Genomic DNA, 13,922 nt, shown 5'->3' on the forward strand with positions numbered 1-13,922 from the left:
TGTAAAACTTATCCGAAAAGTGACGTATTTCGATGGTTCTTTCTTTCGTAGTAAATTCTGTTCGTAGTAAACTCGTAGTTAACACAATACAGCGACTAGGTACACGGTACTCAAGTGGTATCTACTTGAGCGAACGAAATTTATTACGCACCAAGCTTACACTCCGGCATTCGATTAGTTTTACCTTACTGGCTATCGATCGTTCGTTTAAGTAACTTTTCCTCAAAACATGTTCGGCATGCTCTGAACACTGTCGTTTTATAGAATAAAATTATGCATCGCTACGGTTCTACTTTACAAAAATATTCATCCTTCGCGTTTTTTTTGGATGGGGTTGATTTAGCAGCTTTCCTGTTTGAACGCACGAAACCTGGTTGAGTTTAGTAAAAACGAGTTGTTTGCAACTCTAGAAGCAGTTTGCTGTGTTTGGAGGAAACGCGCACAATATCCCCGTTTTGTAAAGTGTTGTCCGTCGCTTTTCTCTTCTCTCACACGGCGGACATTTGCATTCTTGGTTGCTAAAGATTCATAGTATCATATAGTAGCTTGACAGCTGTATCGCCTACAAAAACCATACGTGTTTCATTAACCATATCTGTAATGTGATTCTATCTGCACTTTTGGTCGCATAAGTATAGGGCATTAAAAGATTAACACTAACTTCACCTGCACAGACAACCTTGTCCTGAGCGTTGTTTGAGTGTGAGGAAATTGGAGCATGCTGAGTTCACCTACGTCACCGTTCGGGCATAGATCACAAAATTTTGTAGGCACATTAGATGTCTGCCAGGAATGTTTAACCCATCCCTTTGCGAATAATCCTCATACCACAGTCGAGGAATCACATCGGAACACGATAAGTGTGTGTGTGTGTCTATGATTGTCGTTGGATCTAGTAAAAATGCTTCAATCTTGTTCAACGAAGGTGTTGTAAGTGGTATAAAATGTCCCATTGCTCCTGTTTTGCGCTACCTATCGCACACCCAGGGGCTGGATAATCGAACGCTTTTCGCGGTGCACCACTGTTGTTAGCCGAGCAGTTGATGAATATCACAATGTTATCAGCTGAGGCGTTTAAAAACCAAAAAAACAGACGTTAAAATGAATACAAGTAAAGTGAGGCAAAACCACCCCAAGTCGTGTGCAGTGGCGCGGTACCCCGGTGTGAGTGTGTGCTGATAGGACGCTTTTGTATGCCTAATTGGAAAGTTGTTACTAATTTTTGTTTTCTCAATCAACTACATCGACGCTTACGCTAACTTTTTACAATTAGAATCCCCACTTTGGTTGGGATTCGGGCTTAAGGGTGTGTGTATTTTTCCCTAAGGTTTAGGTACCCCAATATCCTCTTTTGCGGGTTTTTGCCCAAGACAGAAGGAAGGACGGCAAAAGGAGAATTAATCCTAACCCTTCTTTGTCTGGCGAAAATGATAATCGCTTTTGGACGGCAATGAACAATGTTTTTAGCTTATGAAAGGAAATGGGAAGGAACGGGAAGACACAGGGGGACATAAATGAAACAAAATGGGACTACACATATTAAAAGGGACTACAATAACAGAGAACTAACCACCGAGCACCACTACCCTATATCAGTCGCTCCTCCGGCGGTGGCTTAAGCACGTTGTCCATCTCCAGTCTTGGGTTGCAGTACTCCTGGGCGCTCGGGCTGTAGGTGCCGCGGGTCGCGCGCTTATTGCGCGCCATCACCAGGAACGTACCGATCAGCGCACCGGCTATCGTTAGGATGCCGATCACGACCGGCACGACGATGAGTGCGATGTCCGCACCGGATGCTTCTTCGGCCTCTAGTGTCGCCTGTAGGGTGGAAGATGCATTTGGACACACAGGGAAACATTATTGAAATTGTTGTACCATTTGTTAACGGGTTTTTCACTACATCATGCTTCTCTCTATGTGACAGGCAGTTTGATGCAGCATGCGATGTAAATGAAATCAATCTAAAAATGATACACTGTTAAAGAGTGTGCAAAGCATCAAGGAGGGGTAACCAAATAGTAAATCAAACGTCGATCAATTAAATGCGATCTGACTAAGTGATCTACCGAGAATTAATGCGATCTTTGTAAGTCTTGTTACCAAAATAAATGACAAATCATACATAAAACTATCACAAACACATTGTGGTTAGTTGTGTGAGAAAGTACATTCTACCCAAAAGATAAACGTTAGACGTTAGTTAGTGTTAGTGTAAAAGTAGATGAACATATAAACCGTAACGAAACAGAAAGATAAAACAAAACCATGTACAGAGAAAGGTTCAGTATCTCGGCCATGGTGCGAAAAGAGTTGATTAGAGTAAGAATAGAACACTCCCCACAAAGTTATGAACATAGTAGTAGACCGTATCCAGATAGCTGATCTCATTGAGACTGTTATCGGCCTAAGGGCGACGATGTACCAGAAACGAGAAAGGTGAGAAAGAAGAGAGAGATGAGAATGCGTGAGAAAAGCGATGATGTGATGTATGGATCCGATCGAGCGAGCGATCGGAGCGATCCGATGCCCCTATCTATGCACGAAGAACCGGCTGTTTAATGAAGCAATATATGTGTGTTAGTGTTGCCGTCCACGCACAGACCGAGTGCGGTGTTGATGGTGGCACATACGCTGACATACCTGTTCAGAACAGTTGACACCCGTGTAACCGCCGGTACAGTTACAGTAGTACCTTCGTTCTCTATCACAATCCTCCACGCAGATGCCTCCGTTCAGGCAGACGTTCGGGTTCACCTGGCACGGATCGGACTGGGCACAGTCCTTCCCGCACATACCTTCCTCACAGTGACATCTGCGAAAATGGACAGTTGATTAGCACAGTCAGAGTGACGTTCACATGCGGCATACCAACCTGAAGGAACCTTCCGTGTTGATGCAGTGTCCTCGGCCACCGCAACTGATCCGTTCCTGCAGACACTCGTTGATGTCGTGCTCGCAGTTCTTGCCATCGAACCCGGTACCGGTACAGTTGCACCGGTACTCGTTGATGAAGTCGATACATTGACCACCGTTCAGACAGGGCGCCGACTCACACTCGTTCAGTTCCGTTTCGCAGAACATGCCCACGTATCCGGGCAAACAGTTACAGACGGGAATCTGCAAGAGAAGCAACATTGTAAAAGGCGTTTTCTTTTCCCGCGGTATTGTAACTTACCATTGCTTCCGTGTCACACATTCCACCATTTTGGCACGGTTCCAATCGGCAGAACGGTACGTCGCACAGCGGACCCGCATATCCGGCACTGCACGTGCAGGTGAAGTTGTTGCCGGTGGTCATATCTGTTGGAGAAGACACGCAGTTAGGACGAAGTTCAAAGCAACGGGTGAGCTTAACTCCCCAACACGCCGGACGGCCTCTACTCACTGTATCCATCCACGCAACGGGAACCATTGCGACACGGCAGATTCTCGCACGTCACCAGCCGGAAGACATCGCACTGCGGTCCCGCATACTCCTCCGTGCACGTGCACGTGAACCCAGCGAGCAGATCCTGGCACACGCCCCCATTGTGGCACGGGTTGGAGTCACACTCGTTGATTTCGATCTCGCACAGCTGACCCTCGTAGCCCTCCACGCACTGGCAGGCGAAGCTGGCGACGCCGTCGACGCAGGTCGCCCCGTTCGCGCAGTTCGCCGCCAGACACTCGTCGATGTTTTGCGAGCAATCGTCACTCTCGTACCCGGCCGGACACTCGCACGCGTACTGCTCGGACGGGTTGCTGCAGACGCCCCCGTTCTTGCACGACTGCTGGAAGCACAGGATGCAGCCCTGCTCCGGCTGGCTCGAGTTGAGCGTAAAGTGCCCCTCGGTCAGATTGAACGTGTCCGGGTAGATGAGCTCGTGCGGGAAGTACGGCAGCAGGAACCCGCCGACCCGCGTCTCCCCCAGGCAGCCCTTGAACGACGAGCCCTTGTCGATGCCGCCGCTCACCACGGAGTTGTTCTCGATGTGGGCCATCTCGGGCATGCCGCCCAGGTAGATCTGCTGCCGGCCGGAGAACAGATGCCGGAACGCGAAGTAGTCAATGTCGGCGGTAAGGCTCGGCTGCGGATCGATCGCCGTCTCCCAGCCCTTCCAGCCCGCCTCCAGCTTGCCGCCCTGGCTGACCTTCACCAGCAGCGTGTGCCAGTCGTAGCTATCGTCCTCGCCGGCCAGCTCCCGCTCGAACCGGTGCGTCTCGGGCAGGTCGCCCGACAGCAGCCACGAGATCGTTACCAGCTGGCGGATGGTCGAGATCTCGAAGTACATATCGCCATCGTGCACGTACAGCAGCGTGCCGCCGAACTTGGTGCGGTAGGAAATTTCGATCGTGTCCATGCTGATGTCCTTCCGGTCTTTGTCGTTGAACGAGAAGACCAGCGGCTCCTTGTCGTCATGGAACGTCATGTTGGAGATGCACTCGTAGCCGGCGTCCAGGTTTTGGCAGGTCGCATTCATCGGACACTTTTGCAGCTCGCAGAACTGAATGTCCTGGCAGTACTTGCCCTTGTAGCCTCGCGGGCAGGTACAGCTGGAAAGAGGAAAGGTGAATCATGAGTACGGTAAGAATGAGTGATGTCTGTGGTACTGCCGACTACTACTTTCTACAGTTTTTTGTAAAGATCTGAACATGAAGTTAATGGAACTAGCGAGAAAGATCTATCGGGAAGTGTCCCAAGAGGGTCGTCGATTTACCTAGCCACCGATAGCTTGTTCCAGAACTTTTTCATTTCCGCTAACGTGTCCACAAAGCTTAACCACTTGCACAGACTGTTCTGGCAGTCGAGCGAAAAGGAAGCGTGTACCGTAAGCATGTTAATGTAAGGTCATGTAGAAAGAAATTATAGTTCCTGATTAATACGTGTGCATTGGGCGATCGTGTATGACACTGATTTGTTTACACTTTCGGCTAAGTAAACTAGCAAAAATACATTCCAAATACTCAATAGTCCATACGAGTCATTTGAAGCAATGTTAGCTACCCTACACGTGAATTAAATGAAGCCATCCACTTACATGAAATCATTCCACGTGTTTTCGCAGTACGCATCGTGATAGCACGGTTGGCTGCGGCACAGATCGTCCGACACGATACCCTCCAGCACGGAGGTGCGATCGATCGTGACCTGTCCGAAGGGGGCGGGCAGCTCCAGCCCCTCCGTTTCGTTGCCGAGCGGGTACAGCTCGACGATCATGGCGTGCGACCCGTTCGACACCTGCACGTCCTGTATGATGCCCTTGAAGTACTGCTTCTCCGAGTCGTCCTTGTACAGGCTGTTGATCGTGTCGGCGTTCGGCGGTGGCCCACCCAAATACAGGACCTGCGCGTTCAGCTGCCCGGACGTGGACAGCGTCTTGCGGAAGTACTCCGTGCCGTTCAGCTTCACCTGGATCAGGGTCGAGTTGCGGATCACCTCGATCAGGTGCAGATACCCATTGTCCAGCTTGTTGCCACCGACCGTGTAGCCTTCCGGCGTGTCGTTGAAGATCATGCGCACCAGCAGCTCGCCCTTGGACAGGAAGGCGGCGACGTACGAATCGTCGCTCGGCGACTGGTTGGCGTTGGCGTTCTGATTGTCCGGATCGGACCCAAGGTAGAACACCTGGCCGGAGGGTTTGCGCGTCCGGATGAACATGGAAATGTCCAGCACGGAGCGGATCGCTCGGCGGGCCACATCGCTCACCGTCACCTTCACCGCGGAGTTGGTCGTGTTTTCGTGCCCGAACGTCGCCGCGGTAATGTTGTACTTGCACGTGTGCCCCAGATGCGGCCGCTGGCAGCTGCACGAGAACGTGTGCCACAGATCGGTACAGTGGCCGTTCGAGTGGCACGGGTTCGGCTCGCACTGCGGCGTCCGGGGGCAGCCCGTGTCGATGTTGTGCAGGGTGGTGAACTCCTGCTCCTGGCCCGGCAGCACCCACTGCCCGTTGATGACGACGTCCTCCATGCAGCCGACGAAGCTCGACACGGCGCGGGCAATGTGTTTGAGGTAGGGCTGCGCTAGCGACGGGATCGTGCCGCCAAGGTACGTGATCGGGAAGGACGTGTTGCTACCGTTCGTGCCTTCGTACGAGTTGATCGGGTAGATCGTTTGCTCGTCGTTCGCGGACAGCACGAGATGGGAGGAGTTGATCGCCACGAACACCTTCTGCCATTTGCTGTTGTTCAGCTCCGATCCGATGAACACCCCGTCCCAACGGTTGAGCAGCGCGGAGTGCAGATTCAGCCGGCCATTGTTCAGCACCAGAATGTACGAGGTAGCGCCATTCCCGAACGCGAGTATACCGTTCGGCAGGGTGGTCTTAAACCGCAGCTGTATGTCATAGCCCTCGTCCCGGGTCGTGTTGACCACGAGCAGGCTGCTCGCCACCAGCGACATGGTCGTCACCGTGTCGCACGTCTTGCCCTGGAAGCCCTGGTGGCAGGAGCAGTTGAACTTGTGCTGCGTTTCGTTCTCCAGGTAGGGTACGCAGGTGCCACCGTTCAGGCACGGCTCGTTAACGCACCCCGTCAGCTGCACCGAGCAGTTCTTGCCGCCCCACAGCCCGTCGCAGTCGCAGATGTAGTTGTTGCGGCCATCCATGCACGTGCCGTGCACGCACGGCCGGTACTTGAGACACTCGTCAATGTCCGTCTCGCAGTGCGACCCTTCGAAGCCCGGGTCGCACTCGCACGTATAGTTGCCGACGCCGTCCACGCACGCGCCGTTCTTGCACGGATTGCTCTCGCACTCGTTGATGTTCGTCTCGCAGTTCGTGCCCATCGTGCCGGGCACGCAGATACACTCGTAGCCGGCCGCGATCGCGTACGAAAACGGCTGCGCAAAGTGCACCGGCAGTCCCTTGGCACCGGCAAGCGCCGGCGGCTGGTACAGGCTGTAGTTGGAGCGCTGCAGGCACGTGCCACCGTACAGACAGGGGACGCTTTCGCACTCATCGATGTCCTCCTCGCAGTTCTTGCCGGTGTACCCCGGGAAGCAGTTGCACTGGTAGTCGTTGATCTTGTCCACACATTCGGCCCCGTTCGTGCACGGGTTCGATTCACACTCGTTGATGTTCGTCTGGCAGTAGATGCCCGAGTAGCCGGTCGCGTTACAGTCGCACTGGAAGCCACCCAGCTGGTCGATACACCGTCCTCCATTTTGACATGGTTGACTCTGTAAAGGAGACACGAAGTTTCGATTAGAATAATCCGCTCAGCTTGTATTGTTTAATAACCCCATTTTGCTTACCTCACAGTCGTCAATATCGATCTCACACAGTCGACCGGTCATGCCCGGCACGCACATGCACGTAAAGTTCGCCACCTGATCGACACAGCTCGAACCCTTCGAGCACGGGTTGCTCTCACACTCATCAATGTCCACGCTGCAATCCTTGCCCGTGTAGCCCGCCGGACAGATGCACTCGTAATCGTTCTGCTTGTTCTGACACTCGGCGTTGTTCTTGCACGGATGGCTCAGGCACTCGTCCACGTCCAGATCGCAGTTGAGGCCGGTGTAGCCGGGCGTACAGAAGCACCGGAACGAACCGGGCGTATTCTGGCAGATGCCGTTGCCGCAGATACCGTCCTTCTTGCACTCGTCGATGTCGTTCTCGCACCGCTTGCCCTCAAACCCGGACGTACATTTGCAGGCGTATCCCTGGCCCTGCAGATAGCACGACCCGTTGTGCAGGCAGGGCGACGAAGCGCACGGATTGTCACAGTTCATGTTGTCCGGGCACTGGCACTTGCCGCCGATGCACCGGTACGGTTCGGCACAGTTGGCCGGACTGCAAAGCCCGTTGCCGACGGGCTGCTCACAGCGCGCCCCATCGTACCCGGGTGGGCAAAGGCAGGCCGAACCGTTCGGTGTGCAGCTGCCCCCGTTCAGACAGTTGCATTCGTCGGAGTACGGGAGTGCGATCGGAGATTCGCAGCGCGTTCCTGGCGTTTAAAGAAGAGTGTGTATTAGTACGCTGGGTTGCTGTAGGTGAAAGTAATTCTTCAATATTGCTACCAAGTATTCTCTGGTAGCAAAATTGTCGATTGCTTCCACAGTTACTATCTAAGAGGTGCAAACAGAGCGTGCCGGTGTACACTAGACACTAAGCTACTAAGCTATTAATTTTTGTGGTAATTTGCGTAACATAAGCCAACCTGTGTATCCGCTAGCACAAAGACAGGTAAAATTTTGAGCGAAGCCGGCGGGTCCCGGGGCCGGGACGCAGCTGGCACCGTTGTAGCAATAGCTAGCGCATGCATTAGTGAGGGCCTGAGATTTCTGTGCACTTGTGCCGGCGGCATTGACGTTGGTCGCGATCGTGGCGGTGGCGGCGGCAGTGACCTGCTCTACGCAAAGCCCTACCATGCCTACAGCGAAGTGGAGCCGAATGGTCGAAAAAGGGGAAAGTAAAACGGAGTAGCCAATATGGATGGAATACAGAGAGAGAGAGAGAGGGAGAAAGAGAGAGAGAAAGGGTGTGTTTTGTAGATAAATTTTGAATTTTGAAGTGCTTATCAAGCTACTCTACGGTTGATGTACTAGTTGAGGCTACTGCCCGGTGTTCGGTGATCAATGATTGTCCGAATAAGATCGTTTTGCCCTACCTGTAGTTCCCGGTTTGCAGACGCATCGTCCCGCGATACACTCCGAGTCCGGTGGACACTGGCCACAGCCTGGTTCCAGCTCGCAGAGCGCTCCATTGTAGCCAGGGATGCAGCGACACTCGAATCCTTCCCGCGTATCGATGCACGTGCCTCCATTCTGGCACGGTTGCGATTTGCACTCGTTCACGCTCATCTGACACTTGGGCCCGGTAAAGCCGGACGGACAGTCGCACAGGAACGATCCGTACGTGTCGAAGCAGGTGCCACCGTTCTGGCACGGGTTCGCTAGACACTCGTCGATGTTGTTCTGGCAGAGGGTGCCACCATAGCCCGTCCCCTTGCAGTCACAGGTGAACGCATCCACGCCGTCGATGCAGCGGCCCCCATTGAGGCACACGTTTGGCTTGCAGTCGTCCCAGTTGATCTCGCACCGCATCCCGATGAATCCCTTCAGACACTCACACTCGACAGTGTTCGTACCGGGCGCGACCCGGCACGTCCCATTGTTGGCGCACGGGTTCTTCTCGCACAGCGGATGTACGCTCAGCTCCGTGTCGCACACCGCACCCGTGTAGCCCGGCGCACACGTGCAACGATATTCGCCCTTGCTGTCCTCCAGGCAGGTCCCTCCGTGCTGGCACGGGTACGACAAGCAGGGCGGCCCCATGTCGATCTCACAGTTTTTGCCCTTAAACCGCGCAGTGCAGTGACACTCGTACGAGTCCGATCGCGAGATGCACGTCCCATGCTGCATGCACGGATCGTGCGAACAGTAGTCGACCGGGACGCCCTCCAGCACGTCGTGGTCCGAGCAGGGGCCGGCCGCAAGCGGACACGGTCCAAACACGACCGCTTCCGCGTTCATCGCGCTCGAGTTGAACACCAGGCCCGGGCCGTGCAGCAGGCAGCCCGAGTACTGCTTGCCGAGGATCAGGACGGCCGCCTCGTTCTTGATCTCCTGGTCGTGTATTAGCTGCGCGTTGTAGCTCTGGTTCGCGATCGGGGTCGACTGCTTGTCGATCACGCAGTACAGCGTGCCGGCCTGGTAGATGAGCTCGAGCGTGTGCCACCGGTTGTCCAGCAGGCGGCCGGTCACGCGGGCCTCGATCGGTTGCTGGGCCGGCGTCGACAGCACGATCGATACCCAGTCGGGCAGGACGGACACCAGTAGGGCGTGACCTGAATAGCGCTGGGAGAGAATTTCTCCACCTGCAGGAAGGAAACGAACAGAAGCGGAGAGTTTATTGGAGGTGGGTGAATGTGGTACGAGTCTCTAGGAGGTCTGTGATAGGTTAGAAAAAGGAGATGCACATCGCGAAGGAGGAAGCAAGGTACGAGCTGGGGCTGGCGTGGGCGATGGCATTGTATGGAAATTGGGTAGAGAGAAAAATAAACAGCTCTTCAATGCCTGGGTTGACCCAGTAAGGAACGGTTATAGCTTTGAAGGAAGAATAGATTAGACCCTTTGGCAAACAATCCCAAAACTTCGATCGTTACGGCACGGTAGCTTTCGCCATAGAGCACATTGTTTTGGCAGATGAAATAGTCATAGACACACCGTGTTTGAATAGTAGGCTACGGGTTAGAGCGCCATCCGCATGAAACTGGATCACGCGATGAGAATCACTGCCGGTTGTGTGCTGCTCCAGTGAACGTTGTCCTCGTTGCATTTGCGCGAACGGCAAAGGTTGCTACGAGCTCCGGATCTCAGCAGCGGAGATCGTGAAAGTAACGCACTCGGAACTCCTGATTGATCAGAAATGTAGTTAACCTCGGAGGCAGCGTCATTTATAGCACGTTGTGATAAACATCTGACGCGGGTGATGCGATTTGCATAGGAAAGCAGTAAAACATGGTATACATTTTTATGGCTTATGGCTTACAGCTCAAGATCCTTACCTAAATGGCAATTTAAGTAAGACAACAAACACGAGTTCAGTCATGTGTTGTTTGATGCAACGTTCAAGATCGTTATTTGCGTTTTTAGTTGTTATTGGGTCTCAATCGGACCAAAAACGTCAGGTATGTGGCTAGCTACAAGACAATGGCCCCATTTTGTTTGCATCATAAACTGGAGAGTTAAGTGCTGATCAGTTTTGAACTAATGGTCTTTGCGGATCTTAGAGGTTTGTTATGCTCTACTCATTAGCTGAACGGCTGTACTTGTGGTGTTATTACACAAATGATCATTTCAGTCCCAATTCTGGTCCACTCGCTCGAATTTCGTGAGTTTTAAGCTCAGTTGTGAATGATTTTACCAGGAAGCAATTAGTTCATCCCGTGTGGTTTGTGACCCAGTTTGGCGCGACACACCTAATTTGTCACCCACGATGAATGGCTGCCGTCCGGAAAAAGGAACTACGCCACACTGGGGGCAGAGCATGTGTGTACATTGAATGAAGCTGAAATGCACCCAACACGAAGCATGAACATGGAAAAAAACCCCAACAAAACCAAAACTCATTTTCCCCAAGTACAGCAAAACATGTGCGAGCGGCTGCGCATGGTCAGCGTTTGTCGGTGTTCGGCCGTTGTCACTCGCGCGTTATTTGTCCGTGGCTTTAATGAACCGTTTTAAGCACCACTTGGTCACATACACGGTGAACGGGAACGATGGTTAGCGGGAGAGAGGGAGAGGATTGAAAAAAAAAACAAACGACTAGAGCAGCCCCCCCGTCTAACGGAAGGGAAGCCGCAAAACGCACCGAAATGCGCTACGTCACGGCTTTCTTAGCGCTCGCTCTCTAAACTGTCACATCGTTCAGAATTGCACCAGGGGGTCGGTGTTTACAGCACGCAACACAGGAAGGAGTTGTTTCCTTTCCACTAACGGAGCTTCGAAAAAAACAAAACAAGTGCCCGGTGTGTGTTGAAGTGGTCACACATTTCTCCCTGACGTCAGGTTAGGAGGGCAAAATCTGGAACTGGAACTGCAGGCGGAGCTATAAAGAATATCCACACACACGTCGGAATCGCAAACACGGGAACAGGGTTAATGGGCGATGTGACCGGAACGGGAAACTCTGTCAGCAGTGTGTGCGCTTGCGAGAAGGGACACGATCAGCTTCAAGCAGCTCCAGTTCACACCATCGCAGCCCGAAAGGGAATGTTTCGAAATTTGCTTTGCGCGTGACACTCGACAAGCGCCTACTTCCTATTTTGCCTTTCCGTGTGGCCTATTTTGGGGCCTAACCGGCAAGAAGGGTTGGCCAACTACAGCGGAAAGGTGCTGACGCAAAAAAAAAAACGCCGGATACCAAAAATCCGGTTTTCGTTCCGCAAGCAAATGCAGCCGAAATAGGCGTTCGAAATACCGCGGCCGATCGTGTAGGTTTGCGGCATGCCGATAGTGAGTCAACAAATGAGTCGGGCAACGCAGCTGCGCATGTCTGGGCTAGCATGCGAGCTAACTCCTGCATGGGTTGTTTGAGCTTGAAAGAATTAAATACAAGCCCAAAAAAATGGGCACAATGCAGTTGGTTTGCTTTGTATGTGCATACTTGGCACATGCGCTATTGAAGGTAGTACTAATTTCGTACATTTGCAACATTGGCACAACAGAACATTCATGTATGCGAGTATGGCGCAACGTAAACCACCACCGTTTGGATGCAGTTGGTGCAGCTTTGGTGGTTGCATGCAGACTCGACGAACCGTTAGTGTGGCCGTGTGCCACAAACGACGATGACGATGCATGACTCAACTCGGTGTGTAATTTTGTTAGGGATGTGCTGTGAATCGTTTTCAGTATGGGAAAATGAAGTTTTGGGAGGTATGATTAGTACGAGCGGGAATGGGAATTAATACTGCTTTAATAGTGTGTGTTGAATATGTCGGTCGTTTGTGGAATAGCTTTAGATACCTTTGTTTAATGGTTTTTACCTAGATTTTCTCTCGATCCATATTCATGATCACCCCAAATGTTGTTCAAAGATCAATTTATCAATTTGCCAGAAGTCATAAAAAGGTAAATCCTGCACGGTGGGTTTAAATTTGTTTTCGTTTGATTATCTCAATGCATTATAATAACGTATAAATATAGTGCATAATGAGGAAATGATGGTTTGCCTACCACAAAATCATGAAGATTTTAACGAACAGCAGTAGCGACTTATTTTATGCCACTCTGTTTATTGATGAGGTAATACTATTATATCAAATCACTTAGATGGTTTACTTCAGTTTTTTATTGCTTATGCACCAAAAAAAGATCCTTTTCATCATCATCATTTGATTGGCTTTTTTAATTAATTCACTTCGTCTGCCAGGTACTGTGTATTAGTACCTAATGTAAACTATGTTTGCGGCGATCCTGCTTTTAAATAGATTTTTTTAGTAATCTCATGTTCTATTTGATGCAACCGCTAGTGTATGTAGTGGACGGTGCCATCAATACAACAGTATTAATTACATCCGCATCTTCAGGTACACAGATTGCAACTAATTAATATCCATAAACATGCACTTGTAAGCAAAAGTATCCAAATGCAAGAGAACATACAGTTCAATACACAGCATCTCTCCCGTCACACTAGGGTAAATTTGAATTAGCCTTTTCGTTTCCATGTTAGCCTGTTACTTTCTTGCATGGTTGCAGGGTGTGACTTTACACAAGGTGCAGCAAGTGTATGATTAATGGCTTCACAGATCGACGATGAAAGAGAAATTTTTGATCTCAAATTCATCGCTTGAACATACCAGTCTTACTAACAAAAACGGAACTTTTGCTTTCCGATTCACGTACAAAACGCAACCACACCTTTATCCTTTCTCGTTGTATTTTTTTTGGGAAGCGTTAGACCGCTTAAAACACCTTGCGCTACAAACGCACGAACATTGAAGTCGATACGAAACGACGCCTTTTTTCCGGTCTATTAAATCTTTGCACAGCTCCCCGCCAATGCAATCATTACATTGTACATCGGAAAAGTGTGTGAGAGATGGTGTGATTGTTTTTTTTTTGTTATTGAAGCATTTTGCATCCCCAAAAAACAGATCCGTTCCCTTTCGTGCGGATGACTGTGTTCGATTTCACGCGGTGAGAGTACGCAGTGGACAGTGAAAGTGTCCGTTAGAAGAGAATGTTCCAATTATTTGGATCGGAATGTGTTTCGCGTCATTGTTCATTTTCGGTTGTTTCTCATGGATGGGATTTTCTGTCGGATTGTTTTTGAAGGGCGGTATTCAAATATCACAAGCACACACATACCTGTTTTCATCGAAAGGTACAAACATGCCGGCTGAGCGTGAGCGCGTTGTGACGATCGTACGAACAATGGTGGCACTGTTTTTCATCACAGCGAAAGCTTAAAATGTTCCCTGAGACCATT

General features: G+C 51.0%; 1 protein-coding gene across 2 annotated transcripts in view; it reads right to left on the reverse strand.

Annotated features, from left to right (window-relative positions):
* Positions 1–100: 100 nt before the first annotated feature.
* The window catches only part of LOC120949483 (protein crumbs), a 31,509-nt gene continuing 17,687 nt past the window's right edge, over positions 101–13,922 (reverse strand). Inside the window, exons 3-11 of one of the 2 annotated variants that reach the window (XM_040366806.2) lie at positions 8,593–9,801; positions 8,143–8,355; positions 7,235–7,929; positions 5,019–7,159; positions 3,386–4,533; positions 3,176–3,300; positions 2,873–3,117; positions 2,641–2,812; positions 101–1,818 (exon numbers count right to left, since the gene is read on the reverse strand). In XM_040366806.2, the coding sequence (XP_040222740.1) occupies positions 1,588–1,818; positions 2,641–2,812; positions 2,873–3,117; positions 3,176–3,300; positions 3,386–4,533; positions 5,019–7,159; positions 7,235–7,929; positions 8,143–8,355; positions 8,593–9,801 (6,179 nt within the window). In that variant the 3' untranslated portion in view covers positions 101–1,587. The remainder of the gene's footprint in view (positions 1,819–2,640; positions 2,813–2,872; positions 3,118–3,175; positions 3,301–3,385; positions 4,534–5,018; positions 7,160–7,234; positions 7,930–8,142; positions 8,356–8,592; positions 9,802–13,922) is intronic. The other variant, XM_040366807.2, reaches the window with a different exon arrangement.

This window comes from Anopheles coluzzii, chromosome 2 (assembly GCF_943734685.1).
Source record: "Anopheles coluzzii chromosome 2, AcolN3, whole genome shotgun sequence".
NCBI lineage: Eukaryota > Metazoa > Arthropoda > Insecta > Diptera > Culicidae > Anopheles > Anopheles coluzzii.